This window comes from Calidris pugnax, unplaced genomic scaffold (genome assembly GCF_001431845.1).
Source record: "Calidris pugnax isolate Ruff unplaced genomic scaffold, ASM143184v1 scaffold518, whole genome shotgun sequence".
NCBI lineage: Eukaryota > Metazoa > Chordata > Aves > Charadriiformes > Scolopacidae > Calidris > Calidris pugnax.
In genome coordinates, this window is record NW_015091362.1 from 621,938 (window position 1) to 639,366 (window position 17,429).

A 17,429-nucleotide genomic window follows, 5' to 3' on the forward strand; every position below is an offset into this window, starting at 1 on the left:
CCCGCCCCCCGGCGCCTCTCGGCGGCCGCACCGGCACCGGGACCGGGACAGGGACAGGCACCGGGTAAGTCCGCGGGGGGTGGGGCCGTGGCGTGGGTCGGGGGCGGCGGCAGAGCCTGCAGCGCGGGCGGGCCCGGCCGGCGGAGCGCGGTCCCTGACGGCGGCTCCTCCGCCCCCTCCCTCCCCGCAGGGCGAAGCGGCGATGGAGACGGCACCCTGCGGCCCCTCTACATGGACGTCCAGGCCACCACCCCGCTGGTGAGCGCCGTCTCTCCCCGGCCCCGCGGCTCTCCCGGGGGGAAGGGCAGAAACGAGCTTTGTTTCTCTTCTCCTTCCCCCGGAGCGCTCCCGTGTCTCGGGCTCTCCCCGCGCCCCCGGGGGTGGGCCCCGCACAAAGCACCGTCACTTGCCGTGAGCGGCAGCGCCACAGGCCTCTCCCGGGGGCGGGAGGGATCCGAGAGGCCGGTGTCCCCGCAGAGCCTCCCCACAGCTCCTGCGCGGGGCTGGGTGTTGCTTGGAGGGGCAGCAAGAAGTTAATTTAACCAGAATTTAACAGAACCTGTGCCATTTTTCCTCACTTTTTAAGCCCGTGTGTTTCTTCTGCTCAGAAGATCCCCTTCCGTGGCCGTCTGGGTGTGGGCCGAGGGCCGGGGCAGAGCCGTGGGGGCCGGGCCTGGCCGGAGGCTGCGGGAGCGCTGCCGGTGCTGGGGCTGAGGGTGTGGGGGGGACCGGGATGATTTTCCACTTCTCTAAGGGCAAGTGTTTGTGTCCCGCAGGATCCCAGGGTCCTGGACAGCATGCTGCCCTACCTGACGGCCTACTACGGCAACCCCCACTCCAGGACCCACGCCTACGGCTGGGAGAGCGAGGCCGCGGTGGAGAGGGCCCGGCGGGTGAGTCCTGTCCCTGCGCTCCTGGGGGGGCTCTCCTGCCCCTGAGGGAATGCAGTGCCCAAAGAAAACCAAAAGCAGTGATAAAACTGTGGTAGCTGTTAATTCTCTGTGGGCTGAACTTAGCAGCTTCCTCTTCGCTTAGCTTTACTTTGGCAGGTTTATTGCAAGAAAAAGGAGTGAGATTAGAGCAATTGAAGTGGCAGAAACCGACACTTTACGCAAAGGTGCCTCAGGATTTTTGGTTTCCTGAGGTCACGAGCGTGCTGCTGCAGTAATTGGGCTAACTTCATATTTTATCATTCTTCTAATCTTAGCTATGAGTCTTGGACATTTTATATTTTTTTAAGTAATAAGTGCTGGGTTTTTGTCTACTTAACTTGTATGTTCTTTTATGACAGGCTAATGCTCACTACCACTGCTGCTAATGGCCGTGAAGGATGCATTTTGTGTTAATGCAGATTATTTAGACTATTGTACCCGCTGCATAACTTTGTTAGATACTAGCTGTAACCCTTCCAAAGTTCAAGGGGGTATTCTTGAACACGTTTTGCACGTGTTTTGCTATGTTGCATTCCTTGTATTTTATCTTAACAAATCAAATTTGTATTTCTTTTAAACAGCAAGTTGCGGATTTAATAGGGGCTGATTCAAGGGAAATCATATTTACCAGTGGTGCAACAGAATCAAATAATATGGCAATTAAGGTAAAAGGTTTATACTGATATTTATTATGTTAAAGTTATGCTTTTAAGAACTGTATACATCTTTCAACGGTTTTAATGTTAATGTCTTGGCTTAGCAAATATTTGCATTCCTGGACTTGCCGCTTGTGGGGTTCTGCTACATACATGGAGAAAATACTGGGATGTTTAGGTGCCCAGGAGGTGGTTTTGAGGACAGAGTATAATAGTCAATATTTACCTCATGTGCACCAAATACAGTCCTTCTGCTTGCATGATTAAAATCTTTATGACAAAATACAGCAGAGATGCTGGTTACAGCCTTTTTTCTGACTAAGACTAGGCAATGTTTTAACCTATAGCATGTGGTTATTCAGGCTTCTCATTGTATATGACTCCATTGCAAATGTTTTTTAAAAAGTATTTTTGTTAATAGTGTCTAGAACTTATATCAGTTAACATTTTCATAGGCTTTTTGAAAAGTGAGATGCTTTGAAAAACAAGTGCTGGTGGAAATATGTGGTGTGAATCACGTCAGTACCTTGTTTCAATTCATGACTTAGGGGCGAACGGGGAAGATCCAAATGAATTATATGTAAATTGTAATCTCTTGTTTCTGATCACTTTGTGTAAAGCTTGCTTTCTTCAGGGCGAGCAAATTTCTAATGGCAAGTTTCTTTGTTCATGGATTGTGCCTGACAGGGTGTTGCAAGGTTCTATAAATCCAGAAAAAAGCATATCATCACTACACAAACAGAGCACAAGTGCGTCTTGGATTCTTGCCGTTCCTTGGAGGCAGAAGGTTTTCGGGTCACGTATCTACCTGTTAAAAAAAATGGGCTCATAGATTTGAAGGTATGTTGTTTGCTGACAGAAAGAAAGGGAAAATGAGTAAGATGGAGCTGGCTTTGATACAGGAGGTAGTGGTGAAATTCCATGGCCTGAGCTACTCAAGGCCATCTGACGCAGCGATCACGATACTGCCTTCTGATTGCTGTCCCTGACCTGACCCTTCTGGGAGTGCTGGCCACAGTCCTGGGATTTACAACAGGATAGCATCAGTTTTATTTCTAGCCCCATCACCTGGTTTGGAGGGACTGTGTGCCTGAGGTGGGGTGGAGGGATCGGGCCCACAGCTGTAGAAGTGCTAGTCATGTTCTCTGAGTCCTTCTTTGCATGACTCTTCCTTGTACGTAGTGCAGCTCGTTTATAGCCAACCTCGCCTTGTCTGGATGTGGCTTAAGCTGTTCCATGGGTGGTGAATTCATTAAAGAAAATAGTTCGAAGGAATGTATGAGACATAGCAAACGCCTGTGCTGACTTGATTTAATCAAGTCAGGTGGCACAGTGCATGCCAGGGCTGGGATCTGCAGCAATGCTATTGATCACACTCCTCTTCCTACAGGAATTTCATGTTCACATGAATTGGTGCCCTCACCAGGGCTGTCTGTCAGAACCCGAGGGGTTTGCTGGTGATGCACTAGTTAAGGAGCTGCTGCTGGTTAGGATTGCTAGCAGGTTGAAGGTATGCACAGGGATCTGCTGTAGTCACAACTTCCATCTGTTTGAATATTTCACCAGGAGTTGGAGGCCGCGTTCCAGCCAGATACAAGTTTGGTTTCTGTAATGACTGTGAATAATGAAATAGGAGTAAAGCAGCCAATTCATGACATTGGTAAGTACACCATAGCTTCCAGAGCCCAGCTAATGTCACTTTTGCTTCGTTTGACTTAGTATTTTCATAGCTAAGTGCTACTGATGCAAAAGATTAGGCATAGCATAGTTAAGAGATAAAGAATGCTTTTGCAAATAAAAACTTACTTCAAAAGGGAAATGAGGATGAAATTCAGTACTTTTATAGTGAGTATTTTAGCAATTACAGCCTTGTAGTACAGATCAGCTGCAGAGTTTCTAGTTTCATTCAGAATTGTACGATGGGTGAAAAAATTGAACAGAATAACTGTCCAAATGGAGTTTACATACTGTAATTTTTTTTTGAGCATTTGTAATGTTTTAAGAGGAGAAATGTGCAGAGTTTGGAGTGGGAGGGAATGGTGAGCGCCAACACTTAGACACCCCTTCCCCCCTGTGTTGCCATATACATTCAGGAGCAATTGGTTTGGGGGTCAAAAGGCCAGTGAAGAGCCAGGTTTCTGGAACAGGAGGGTGAGCCAGGCTCTGAGCAGGCAGATGGAGGGACAGGGACCTCAAAGGAGTCTGACAAAGCAGGTGAGGGCAGAGCTGGAGCAGCAGGGTCGCTGGGGCAGGCAGGGTGAGCAGGTGGCCCGCAAACGCAGCTCCCTGGATCCCACCCATGGTGGTTCCTTGATAATGTTTCCTGTGACAGTGACAAAACACTTCCCTTCACCCCTTGACATCTAAGATGTCCTTTCATAAGATGTTTGAGTTTTTAGACAATTTTTAGGCTTTGGCCTCTGCCTTGGAGCTTATGCTGCATGGTTCTGGAGGGTATTCTTCTCACAGGCTGTGGCAGGCAGCCTGTCCTGTTGGTTAGCAGATTTTCCTCTTGCTTAGCTGTTGCATTTTTCTTTACTATGTTCAAAGTGGTGTCTTCCCCAAGTCTCTACAAGGTTATATTTCTTCATTGACAAATAATCGGCCATCAGTGAGGTGCTTATAGGCCTGAGAACTCTGTTTTCCTTCTGTGCTTATATTGTCCAGGTAGTTTCTGTTGTCTCGTGCTTAAATGCCAGAGATACCTAGTACCAAGCTGTGGTTCCCACAGCAAGTTCTCATAACACCTTGATAACAGGCCTGATAGGGCAGGACTGGGGCCTTGCAGAGTTAACCTAAGGCTCTGTTGGCATGAGGCTGGTGGCCTGGGATTAGCAGTAGTGATGCTGTTCTTGCTGAACCACAGCATCACCTGTGAAAGGTAGTGCTGAGCTGTTGCGCAAAGGAGAGGTCTGGGATACAACTGTGCTAGGAGCGGATTTTGTGGAAGGTGAGTTGTGAGTTTTTTGATGACAAAAATAAATAATATTTAAGTTCACTGTCCATGAGCTATACATTAGTTTGTTCCTTAGTGCTTCCTTTAGCTCTGGATGCAAAAACTTTGACTAGAGGCTTCAGGTGGGAGTAATAAGCCTGTGTGAGGACCAGTGACAATTCTGAGACTGTTTCTGAAGCTCAGTATGGCAAAACTTGGAAAATAGAGGAAATGATGTAAAAATACTTGGCAAGTGTAAACTTGAAAGTAAGGCTGGCTTGCAGTGGGCTGGTGTTGAGAAGAAAAAGAATAAATGAAGAAAAAAAATATTTTGTCCCTCTATGGAGTCATCCCTGTGGGGAAACTTGGGCGTCCTGTGCAGCATTTGTACTTAAACTTGGTAGGTTTGAGTTTGGAAGCAATCTGACTTCTTAACAGAAGTAGACGTTTTAACTTCTCAAAAAAATCCCTGTAGTCTTACCTGCTGACCTGTCTGAACCTGTGCCCATCTGGGCATCAGCTGGAATAGCTCCCACACAGCTTCAGACACTTCACCGTACAAGAAACATGACAGCACCTGCTTCTTCCTTAGTCCCCTCAGATCTGGTCCCTGCTGTGAACTGATGCTTTAGATTCATTGTTGGAATCATCTTGGAATCGTTAACCATTAGATGAGATAATGTGGGGGCTTTTGTTCTTGTGTTTTTGTTACAGGTGAGATTTGCCGCATGCATAAGGTTTTCTTCCACACAGATGCTGCACAAGCAATTGGTAAAATTCCTGTGGATGTCAACGACATGAAAATTGATCTAATGAGCATCAGTGGCCATAAAATTTATGGGCCCAAAGGTACTTACTGAAGTGATTTTCTGGAGAATTGTTATTTCCATGCTTACCTGTCCATCACAGTGACTGTTACTTAAACTGTAGAAGACTATTCTAAGACTGGTATTGGACTGACTTTGGAGTAATTTAGGCACTGCTGTCAGACTTAAGCTGCGGTGAGTGGATCTTCAGTACTGATGGGTTGTGACCTGGCTTCAATGAAGGAAGCAACAATATATTGTAATGGTGGCAGCATTAGGAGGAGCAGCTTTTCAGGAGTCATCTGGTTGGTGTGAAGCAGCGTTGATGCTGAAACGGGTGAAACAAAAGTACTGGGATATAGGGCAAAGTTTAGACCCAAGTGTAATTTGTAGTGAGGAGATCAAAGGGTAACTGGGAAGTGATTCTTAGTAATTCTTAGTGATTTTGATTGTCTTCTACTTCCAGTGGCTTCTTCCCTACCAACCCCATCTGTGCATCTTTGCAGAATGGAGTTTAAAATCTGGTTATGGATTTCTAGTCGACTCCCAAATCGTATGCATGCGTACTGTTTGGGAGTTCAGCTGTCTTCACTATCATGGTCCATTTTGTTTTTAACACTGGATGTAGAAAGACAGAGATCAGGTTTGCTGTATTCTATGTGCTATTCAGAAACAAAAGGCAAAATTACTTTTTTCAATGTGTCATCTTTTTCTGTATGAGCTCTCCTGAGAGCTGGAGACATATCTCTGGATGAGGACTAAGTTTTCATGCAATAACTTTAGGCAGGTGACAGACATAAATTTTCACAACTTATTATGACCAGAAGTTGCAGCCATTCTTCCTGTGGTGACAGTAACTCGTTAGCTCTGCCAAGGCAGTTGGCGACATGGAAATCAAGTTTCTGGGTGAGGAGACTAGAGAGGAAATTGACTGGCTGTCAAAACTGGCTCGTCTAATTTGTCTGTTGGAAATTGGTAACACTGATGAGTCTCCCTGATGAGAAGAAAGGAAGGACTCCTGGGTCTGGTGCTGTCCTGGTAATCCTGGGAAAGGAGTCACAGAATTGTTGGAGTTGGAAGGGACCTTCTAGAGATCCTCTAGTCCAACTCCCTGGCCAAAGCAGGATTGCACATCACTCAGGACTGCACCCAGGTGGGTCTTGAAAATCTCCAGAGAAGGGAACTCCGCGACCTCCCTGGGCAGCCTGTTCTAGGGCTCTGGCACCCTCACCGGAAAGAAGGTCTGGAGTTTTTAATTGGAAGTCCGTAAGGGAACGTCAATGAATGAAATATCTGCACATAAAAACTTCAGTGCAAAGGGATGAACTTCAGCTGTGCACAGGAATTGTGAGAAGTAAGGGAGGTATTGAGTCCTTAGGTGGCTGAAGCACAGGTGGAGAAACTAAGCCCCTCCCATGGCTGAAGCTCTGGGAGCCTGAGGGAAGAGGAACACACATGGTGGGAACAAATGCCATTTCCTAGAAAATATTGTGCTTCTGTATGCGTTCACTACGTTTTTCTCCAGTGAAATGTCCAAATATGTGTTTGCTGTGGAAATAAGGAATGTTTCCAAACCTTGGAGTCCTTTTTCATAGTTTCAGAATGATGGGTGTATACTGAAACAGCTTTCCTTGTTTTCAAGGGGTTGGTGCTATCTACGTTCGCCGTCGACCGCGCGTCAGGCTGGAACCCCTGCAAAGCGGGGGAGGCCAGGAGAGAGGACTGCGCTCTGGGACGGTGCCCACTCCGTTAGCGGTGGGACTGGGGGCAGCATGTGAGGTGGCACAGCAAGAGATGGAGGTATGTGGGAGAGGGTGTTTGTGCTGGATTCCAGAAAATAATATCACAGAGCCAGTTAGGTCTCAAGATTCCTTCAGTCCTTTTGTGTCTGTGTGCCCGAATTAAATGTGATTCTCCTTTTACAACATTAAGTAAGTGTTTTGAGGTCTTCAAGGATGTTTTAGGTAATTGGAAGTTGATTTTCAACTTTCTAAAGTTTCTTTTTTCTTGAAGTTGCATGAATCATGGTTTTCTACGACAGGCTTACAGTTTTAGTGATACCATAACTTACTGCTTTTTAATGTAAGTGTCCTCAACTTTAGTCTAGAATGAGACACTCCACGTGGGCAGTTCTCATTCCGTAGGTTACATGTTGTTAAAGCTGAGTCCACAGTAATTTGCAAGCCTTTGTCTTTATGTACTATAGTTTCAGAGCTCCTAGGTAAATAAGGGGCACTTACCATAATAGATGCCCTTCCTTGTGTTGCTACATGTCTCATCTTGTGTATTATCCAACTTGTCTTTAAAGGCAAAGAACTCAGTGCTTTTATGAAAACCAATTTGGCATCTTGTATGTATAGATCTTTCTGTATGGTTTGGAATATTTTTGAAGCTAGCTAGAACCAAACTGGTAATTCTCTTTTAAAAGAGCCTCTAGAATAGGCAAAGTTTGACAGTTTCTTCAGTTTCAGATCTGTCCTTTCCCCAGTCTAGCCCGATTCAGCTACTTCAGCCTACTCAGGGTTGGTGACGCCAAACAGTTTCAGTGAGGTCAAACTGTCAACTGTTTATTATTTTGGTCTCTCTTCTGGTTTCTTTGCTAGTATGACCATAAGCGAATCTCACAACTGGCAGAACGACTGGTTACAAAAATAATGAGTGAAGTTCCTGATGTGGTTATGAATGGAGATAGAGAGCATCGCTATCCAGGTAACATGAGCTCAATCCTGAACCCGTTAGAGCTGGCTGGCTCCTTGGTGTCAATGGCCATGACTAAATGGCCACTGACCTTCACATTGTGCAAATACTGCCATGTGGGGTAGGATCTGCCATAGATGTCAGTTGATGGAAAGTAGTTTTTTTTCCCTATTTCATTTATTTGTATGTAGGATGCATCAATTTATCTTTTGCATACGTGGAAGGGGAAAGTCTTCTGATGGCTCTGAAAGATGTGGCTCTGTCTTCAGGAAGGTAGGTGAGATGTGTGGGAAGGATAACACTTTTGAGCGAAAGTAACAGCTGCTAATGGGAGGGAACAAACTAGGGAGTGGTCTCCTCGGTGCTCCATATTTGGGTATTCAGTTAATGAGTCAGCCTAGCATTGATTGCATTCTAAGATGATGTTTCTCTGAAGTGGCACATTTCAAAGTAAGGTCGTCTTGAAAGAAAAAAAAAACCAACAAAAAACAACCCTCCACAAAACTAGAAAAAGCAACCTAGAAATTCCTACCTGCCACCCTTGCAGACCGGTTACCTGCAATCTCAGTAGCCTTGATTTGTAATTGCTGGTGACGCTTTCATTCTATAGGCTACGAGCATCTGGGCAGCTTCTGTCCTTCAGCGGGATTTCACACAAGTGGCAGACTGTAACTAGAATCTAGCAAGGCTGGACTTCACATTTTTTTTTAATCTGAATTAAATTAGCTCATAGCGCCTGTGTTTAATGCAAAAGCAGAAAAAAAATTGAATCTGCTTTTATGGAGCTCTATTGACTCTACAGGAGTGAGCAGTAACACTTCTATTACTAAGATAAATTTGCTGCTTGTGATGAAGATAATGGAGTGTGAAGATGCCCTCCTTTCCTCACCTTCAAGAACAAAGCGGTCAGCAGATCTTAGTTAGAAATATGTTGGCACTATGAGCAGGAAGAACAAGTCTCCACATGACTGTCTCTTAAACAGAACAGTTCTGTAATTTGAAAATCTCGTCTGAGGCTCTGTTCTGTTCTCTCCCATTTGTGCTGCATGTTGTTGCCTGTAAAAATTGAGTAACAACATGTAACCAGTTTTGCCTACTGCTTCAAGGTGGAAGTTCTCTACTGACCACTATAACAGATCACCTTGCTCTGGATTCCTCTATGTGCTGTTTTGCATTGATTTGTTCTGCTGCCAAACAGCAGCTTGTATGTCTTTTTTTCTTTTTTAGTGTTCCTGTTGGTATGTTACCTTCTCTAGTTCTATCTTGGCTCCTTTGTTTTGTTTTTTTTTTTCATGGCTTTCACTTGAGGTACCTCATAGTCTGCATTCCTGCTGTTTTTGTTTGACATAGTGTTTATTCTTACTGTGTTACCTCTTCTTACCTTGTGCTCCTAGTTTATTCCCTTCAGTCCCCTCTAATGCCTGCCCCTTCCATTCTTTTTCTTCAGCAGTAGAAATACCACTTTTCTTGCTTGTATTCACTGTTTCTAAATGGCTGGGGAAGCTGATACAAGTTGTAAAGAATTGTGAGAAACACCGACTCACATCTTAGAATGTAAAGAGGACAAAGTCACCGAAGCAAAGGTTAAAAAAATTTATTAATACGAAACAGCGCTGAATCGGGTGCACCAAAAATAGCTGCACGACGATCTTTTAGCTTTCAGGTATTTTATACCCTTATCCCGACCGCCTGAGTTTCTGTCTCCCTTCTCATTGGCTGAGAAGTTGGAGCTCACATTCTTCCCCACCGCTTGACCTATTACAGGTTTATTTCACACCTTCTTTCTGTGTAAGGCACACACATGCCTATTCTACGAAATCGTTAGTCTAAACATGCCTTTGATTAGTTGATTATGCTACACGTTATTTTAGAGTCTTTGCTACCATCTCTTTGGCAGATTTACCAGACTGGTTTCTTTGGCCTTATTGATACTCCCCTACCCTCTGGGTTTTTGTGTTGAAGGCCATGTTCCAGTTTGTTTCTTTTCACCTAGATAACGCTCTGTGAACAAGGATCCCTTGATAGACCAAGGGCATTTCTGGGGATTAATTGGATACAATTTATTAGACTCTACTATCACTAAGACTCCTTTGTTAGTACTGACACACTAACAAGAATATATCAATTAGCTGAAGCAAAACATAGCTCATTTCCCACAGAATCATAGTAATATTAAATATCTGTAAGTTCTTTGTCGGGGGACATTAGTGAAGTGTTACTTCAGTGTAGCATCTGCATATGAACAAAAGTTTGAAACTTGCCTGCCTTCCGCTTCCCCAGTGCTTGCACATCAGCTTCTCTGGAGCCTTCCTATGTTCTGCGGGCAATTGGAACAGATGAAGATTTGGCTCACTCATCTATCAGGTGCGTGGAGTGGTCTTCCCTAATGCTTCCAAATATTTTTCATTTCTGCTGAGAGTAGGTGGTGGATTTGTCCCACCCCTCCGCATGCATGTTAATCTAATCCTGAATGGTTTTCTTTTGGATTAGATTTGGCATTGGTCGTTTCACTACAGAAGAAGAAGTGGATTATACAGTGCAGAAGTGCATACAGCATGTTAAGAGGCTGAGGGAAATGAGGTGGGCTATCTTCTTATTAAACATAAAGACTTCTTAGGTATGATAATAATTTGAAGACTTGGATTTAGTTGAAAGTAATTGCTTCAAAAATGTGGTGGTGTCTGTATATACAGCAAGCAGTGTTGCCAGGGTGAGTAGTGGACCTGATCTTAACATTAGTGACAAATTTTTAAGGAAACAAACCTGATGATAAACTTTCTCGCAGATCCTCCCTTTCTAGGGAAAGAATATGAGTAGGACAGTACCTAGAAGTTTCTAAGCTAGAGATGGTATTACTGAGTTTATGTATGGAGAAGTTGCTTTATTTTGGTGAAACTGAAAGACACCTGACTCATCTGGAGAACATCAAATGAGAGGGCTCAGTATCTAAGAGATGCAAGTACTTCATGCCCAAAGTGGTAGCGGGAAGTGAGTGGAGCTTTTGCCCTCTCACCTCTCCTGTTATGGGCTGAGGACACAGTTGAGGACTGGTCGTCTGAAGCTCGCTGCCTCCAGAAGGGGAATATAGGTAGATAGGTGTCTCCTAATTTCTTGTGTAGTTGATGAAATTGTCTATTTGATGATGTCTTGTGCACTTTAGATCACCCTTATTTGTCTCCTTTCTTTATAGCCCCCTCTGGGAAATGGTGCAGGATGGAATTGACCTCAAAAGCATTAAGTGGACTCAGCACTGAGAAGACACTGCTGTCTGTGGACTACATGTGGGTGTGGGTTAAAATGCATTTTCTGTACATTCCTGAACAAATTATGCAGCACTTCCCTTTTTTGACACTTGCAATTTGACTGGAGAACTACCCTTTCTGATCGTAAAGTCTAAGAAGCCAAAACCAAAACTAGTCTTTATCCTAGACAAAGGCAGAATGATATAACACCCATTGCATTTATATTGATACACAGAAAGTTATGTACAAACATAATTTATTTGGAAATGTATTTTCTGATAAGAAAATGAACTCAGTGTGTTACACCTGGGCCGGTAGAATCCTGGTGAGAGGTTGTTGTTTCTCAGTGTGAAGGATCCCCTGTAGCTGCTGTGTTTGCAGCACAGGCCCGTTGCCAGCTCTGTCTGTCCCAGGTGGGCGTCCTGCAGCAGCAGCTGCTTTTGTGCCACTCAGGTGTGTTGTGTTGTGGGAAGCTCTCAGATAGGAAGCAGCTTGGCATTTCTAGAGGAGAAGGGAAAAGGATGTCTCAGTGTCGCTATGTGCCTTCACAGTTAAGTTGTGCTTGCAGTTAAGAACAATTATTATTTTTTTTTTTCTGAAACTGCAATAGCTCTTTTTCCTTGGTTTTATCTTTGTTTTTTTTTTGGGGGGGGGGGGGGGGAGGAGTTGATGCTTGTACAGACTGATGTGCATTAATCTAAAACATCCTTCTGCACGACAGTTTATGTTACAATAATGATGCACTTTGCTGTCCCCTCCATGGTGTTTTTCCATGCAATTTTTTTCTAAGGAAGGAAAGAAAACTTGACTGACTGGGAAGGGGGATAGGCAGAATATGTCAGCTTCAGTTGCAGTACCAGTTTAGTTGGAACATGAGTGGTGGTGGTTGTTGTAGGGAGAGGAGATGAAGTGCAATGTCTTAATGCAGTCTGGATCTTTTGTTGGTGTGGTTTTTGTTTTTTCTCCCCTTGTGGAGTTCTTGCTGTTACTCAGAGTTTGCCCATGGGCCATTGGCTTCTGTCACTTCAGGAGGTGCAGTTGAGCTGGTATATTTTGTCTGGAGATGAGAACACGTGAGTCTGGAGTTTTCTCTGGGTGACAGACTGTTCTTCTGTCTGACTAGAGACTTACATGGGAATCTGTTCTCTGCAAGTGCTGGGGGAAGTGTCTCTTGAAAAGTGTGTGATGAGACTTACTCATATCAGTGTTTCTGTTTTTCCTTTGTTGATCTTTCCAATAGGAAACTTAACCCCTTATTACAAAGTGCCTTTGTATCAGTTGCAAAAGCAGACAGCTCTCAAATGAGTTTGTTGGTTGATGGATGCTGTATTAGCTGCTGAATTTAATATACCCTCTAGACAGTATGTCCTCTGTTCTGGGAGGTATCTGCTTCAAGGATGAACCATGTAATGTAAAAGCTGAAGCTAAGTCTCAGGAGGTGGATTGTGTTACAGAAGCTTGTTCTGTTTTTTTGACACCAAGGGCAGATTTGGTTGTGTGTAACGCAAAGCTAATCCTCAGTTTTCTATTTGAACTTATTAGCTTTAGCAGGTTTAATATCATAGAGCTGGCACCTTATATTTCATCATAATATTTTTAAAACTACCATTTGCATAAATATGTTTTAGAGGTGCCCTATGTTTTATGTTTGGGCCATATATGTTTTCTGGATTAAGCATGTGATGACACTTTCCCAGCATGTCTTAGAACTATATGTTTATGAAATTGTTCCTTGTGTTTCATGGATGATATAAAAATATAGATAAGACTTAAACTTGGCTACTTTCAATCTTTTTGGATCCACCTTTCTGGCTGAAGTAGGTAGCACAATCAGCAAGTTTCTGAATTGCAGGCTTTCATTAGAGAACACAGAGAAAGAGAAATTTTTCTATGGGTGCTGGTAGAAGCTTTTTCTGTCATCAAGTCAACATTTGACTTTTGATGAGTCATTCTTCTCAAACTCAGTGCCTTATGGGAGCTAATCTTTTTATAACCTCAAATAGCTTAAATTTTGATTATTTTGAGAAAAGAGAGACCTAAATCCTCAAGATTCTGAGCACCTCTTATGTGTTAAGATTTAAAATATAAATGCTACATGTAAAAACTCATTCACACTGTTAACAAATGTTTGAAAATACTTATAGGACAAGATGAGGAAAAACTTACAGTGGAGATACTTTTCCCCGTAACAGAAAGAAGTAATGGCAGGGATGAATGTCTAGTTGTACTCCACTGAATGCAGTTAATGCTTTTTGTATGGAGGAATCAATTTCTTTGGGAGGAGAATATTTACAAGTGGAACTGCTGGTAACTCAAGTGAGAGACCTGTGGGGTTTTGTGGGGGTTTTTTTGTGATTAATTGGAGCCATCTGCAGGACATTAAATTAATAATACAAGGGGAGGATACCAGGAAGGGGAAGATTTAATGTCACCATTTTGCAAATATAATAAAAATTGAACCAATGTGACAAATAGGGATAAAATAAACTTCCAGTAGTGCAAGATGGTTAGGTAATACATAAGGGGAGCAAAATACTCTACTTGATGTATTTCAGTGCTTATAGATGCTGATAGGGCATATCGTGGAATCACAGAATTGTCTACGTTGGAAGGGACCTTTAAGATCATTTAGTCCAACCATCAACTTAACTCTGATAAAATGCCATCTCTAAACCACGTCTCTAAGCACTATGTCAACCTGTCTTAAATCCCTCCAGGGCTGGTGCCTCAACCACTGCCCTGGGCAGCCCATTCCAAGGCTTAATAACCCTTTGTGTGAAGAAATAGTTCCTAATATCCATCCTAAAGCTCCCCTGGTGCAACTTGAGGCCGTTTCCTCTTGTCCCGTCGCCTGTTCCTTGGGAGAAGAGACGGACCCCCCCGGCTACACCCTCCTTTCAGGGAGTTGGAGGGAGTGAGAAGGTCTCCCCTCAGCCTCCTTTTCTCCAGGCTGAACACCCCCAGCTCCCTCAGCCTCTAACCTAACTACAAAAATTGCGTATTTCTTCAGGAAGAATAATACCAAATTAGACAGTTGAGGAGACAGAGAGGAAAAGGGTCAGCTAACAGATTCGTTGACAGTGTTATACAGCCAGCTATAAAATTATTGGGGTTTTTTTTAAAATGATAAATTAACATAAACACTTTGCTCCCAACAAAATGCTGTCTCTTGTCTTCAATCTTCTGTCTGCCTGATTGATCGGCTTACTGTTCTCTCTCTGTCTGGGGTGACTTCGTCGTGGTGCAGTCAAATTGTTTCTGCAAACATGTATGCCCTGTGCTTTGAAATGATAGAGTTTGCCAAAGCTAAGTCCCAAAAAGTTGGCCTAAGATATCTCTTCTCCACTAAAGACAGTTTTGATTAAGTTTCAGGATAAGGTCCTGGACTGGAAGAAAGCAAATGCCAGTTTTCAAAATGGACAAGCTGAGTGCTTGGGAGAGCTGAGCACTCTGACAGCTGATGTTCCTTCTATCTATCTGAAACAGTGATAAAAAAAGGCTGGTACAAGATGCTCTTATAAGAAGAAAAGCTTATACTAATGAGCAATTAGAGTGGTTTTGTGCTGAGTAGGTGCAATAGAACACAAGGTGTTTAATTTAGTTTTAAAAAGTAACTATACAGAGTCGATAAGACACATCATAGCTGACTGACAGATTCTGTGTGTAGATAGGAATAAGGAGAGTATTTCTGGGAGGCGTCTGTGAGGATTATTTCTGTTGAATATTTTTCTAAATGATCTGGAAGCAATTGAGATCTGCAGTTGACATGTAGTAATCAGAAAGGAAAATACACAGTAGTATGAACCATTTAGTAACTGGGTTCACTCATCCAAGCCACATCATGGTATGGATGAAGGAACAGGATCAGAGGTGGTGTGTACAGAACGGCCTCTCTAGGGTGCTGGAGAAGAAGCCTGAGATTTGGGGTAATGTTCCCAGACTAATGGTGTAGCAAAAGTATAGTGCAAGGAGGAAGGCATTTTCATTTCAGGTGTGGAATCAGCACAATGGGTGCTGGCTCCCTCGAGCTTTACTTTAAAATGTCCTGTGTACTTTTTTTCCCCCTAGTTGTGTACCTAACACACTACTTAAGTTTTGATTTAGGTGGAGGAGACGGATAAATTAGCGCACTCTCAATAGTTTCCTAGTAACTAATAAAGGAACGTTCCATTCTTTTCTAACGCTATTTTTCTTTTGCCTGCCTTCTGCCACATACATGTTTCAGGGGAGCAATGATCCTTGTCTTTTAACCTTCTGCCTACCAGTGGTTTGCTTTCCAGAGACACTTTTCCCCCTGTTGTTGGTTCCTAACTGCATCTTGCTGCCAAGTCCTCTTTGGTACCCTCAGTCACTTGGCATGCTCCTAATACTAGTGCAGGGTTTTGTTCCCTCTCGTCCACTCTACAAACAAATCTGCGTCTGCTAATCTTATCGAACTAAATATTTTCTTGCTGTGAAAATTTGGGTATGGAGTTGGAGATCTGTGGGGGTAATTTGTGTCACGGACACCTGTCCCATATGGCTTCAGCTGAGCTGCAGCCCAGACCAGAAGGCTTGAGGTGTGAGGAGACGTGCTGGTCTGCAGCAGCTCGCCAGGGCCTCAGGACTTGCTCTCCAGTGTGCCTTCCCCTCAGCACAGACACAGTTCAGGGGCCTCCTGAGCATTATCTACTTTGGGCCTATTTTTTTGCTGGTCCACACAGTAAACATCACAAGTCTCCCCACCAGACGTTACTTCAGGAACAAAAAGCCATGTGGTGACCGATCACGTTGCACAAAAGCTGAAAAGTCTTAGTTTTCTTCTGATCTGGTTACTCCAGCGCAGCCCTTTTGTTACCCTGCACCTTCTCCCGGTGTGGCCGGCACGGCGTGGGACGTGCTGCCGACCAAGGCCCTGGGCTGCGGGGCCTCCTGTTGCCCCTTGCCGGCCACGGGCAAGCACCTCCCTGGGGGTCCGTGGGCTCCTCTGGTGACCCCCATGGCCAGCTGCTCCCAGCAGGGGTGAGGTGCTGGCGGCGAATATGTCTTGTCACGAATGCCATGAAAACACAAATTCCTGGATAATCCCTACAGCAACCAAGGAGCGGTGTGAGAGCAGGTGGCGCACCTAGCAAGACAAAAAGGAAGTGTGGGCTTGCTAGAGCTGATAAACTTTTAGGGCAGCCACTATCATAAATGCCAAATAGAGTACAAAATCTGTAAAACCAGGGCAAATAAGGAGAAGATAAACAAATATGGAGTGTTTATTGGAAGGGGATGAGAGTGATAAAGGAGGAGAATTTGGGAGGAGAAAGAGGGGATAGATGAATAGCGGAGTGGGGTTATTGTGGCACGAGCAGCCCCTGACCCCATTGTCTCGGGACAATGTGCCCTCACACCATTTGGGCCTGCTGAAAACCAAACAGGTTAACTGAATTGTTGACTCCCCAGTTCACCAGAAAGGTGCTTGCAACATGAGGTGATAACTTACTTTCATTTGCTTCTTGCAACAGATTATGTAGGGTTTGTTTTTTTTTTAATTGAAAATGGATGCTACTACAGTACCTGTGTCTACTGCAGCACCGTGACAGAACCTCTCCGGGGAGGGTCTAGCTGCTCTTCAGCTCAGGACAGTCTAGTTGTATCTACTGCACGTGTACTTAGTCAAGCAAAGGACAAATACAGGTAAGAGCAGTTACACTCACAGGGGCATTTTACTGAATTTCACTGAATTTCAGAGTTGGAAGGGACCATAGAGATCATCTAGTCCAACTCCCCTGCTGAAGCAGGATTGCCTAGAGCTAGAGCATGTAGCTGGTAGCATGGTTGCAGAATTAAAATGAAACTCAGATTACCCATTGACCCAGGGTAATCTGAGTTTCATTTTAATTCTGCAACCAGATTTTAAGGGACGGAGTCGGAAACAACCACGCTCCTCAGCGTTCTCTTTGCTGGGAGTTTGATGCCTCCTTTCGAGTCCCCGTTTGCTCAGCAATAACCCTCAGATACACCACGGTTAATTTCCAGAAAACCTGGCACGCTGTCACGGTGCCGGTACCGTACCAGAGGGAGCTGCACCGGCCCTGCCCCGTGCGGCCCTGACAGGCCTGCGCCCACCGGGCACCGCGCCCCGGCCCTCCCGCCCGGCCCCGCCCCGCGCGGCGCACGCGTCCTCGGCCCCG

The 17,429-nt window shown here is 44.4% G+C and overlaps 1 protein-coding gene across 1 annotated transcript; it reads left to right on the plus strand.

Annotated features, from left to right (window-relative positions):
* Window positions 1-13,046, plus strand: NFS1 (NFS1 cysteine desulfurase; the record flags this gene model as incomplete). The annotated part of the gene is made up of 13 exons (XM_014961156.1): window positions 1-64; window positions 191-258; window positions 777-893; window positions 1,514-1,597; window positions 2,276-2,428; window positions 3,155-3,248; window positions 5,238-5,372; window positions 6,972-7,129; window positions 7,933-8,038; window positions 8,218-8,299; window positions 10,307-10,390; window positions 10,517-10,606; window positions 11,217-13,046. Coding segments are annotated over 13 exons (1,299 nt in total), but the record flags the coding sequence as incomplete, so codon positions are not given.
* Window positions 13,047-17,429: the final 4,383 nt, after the last annotated feature.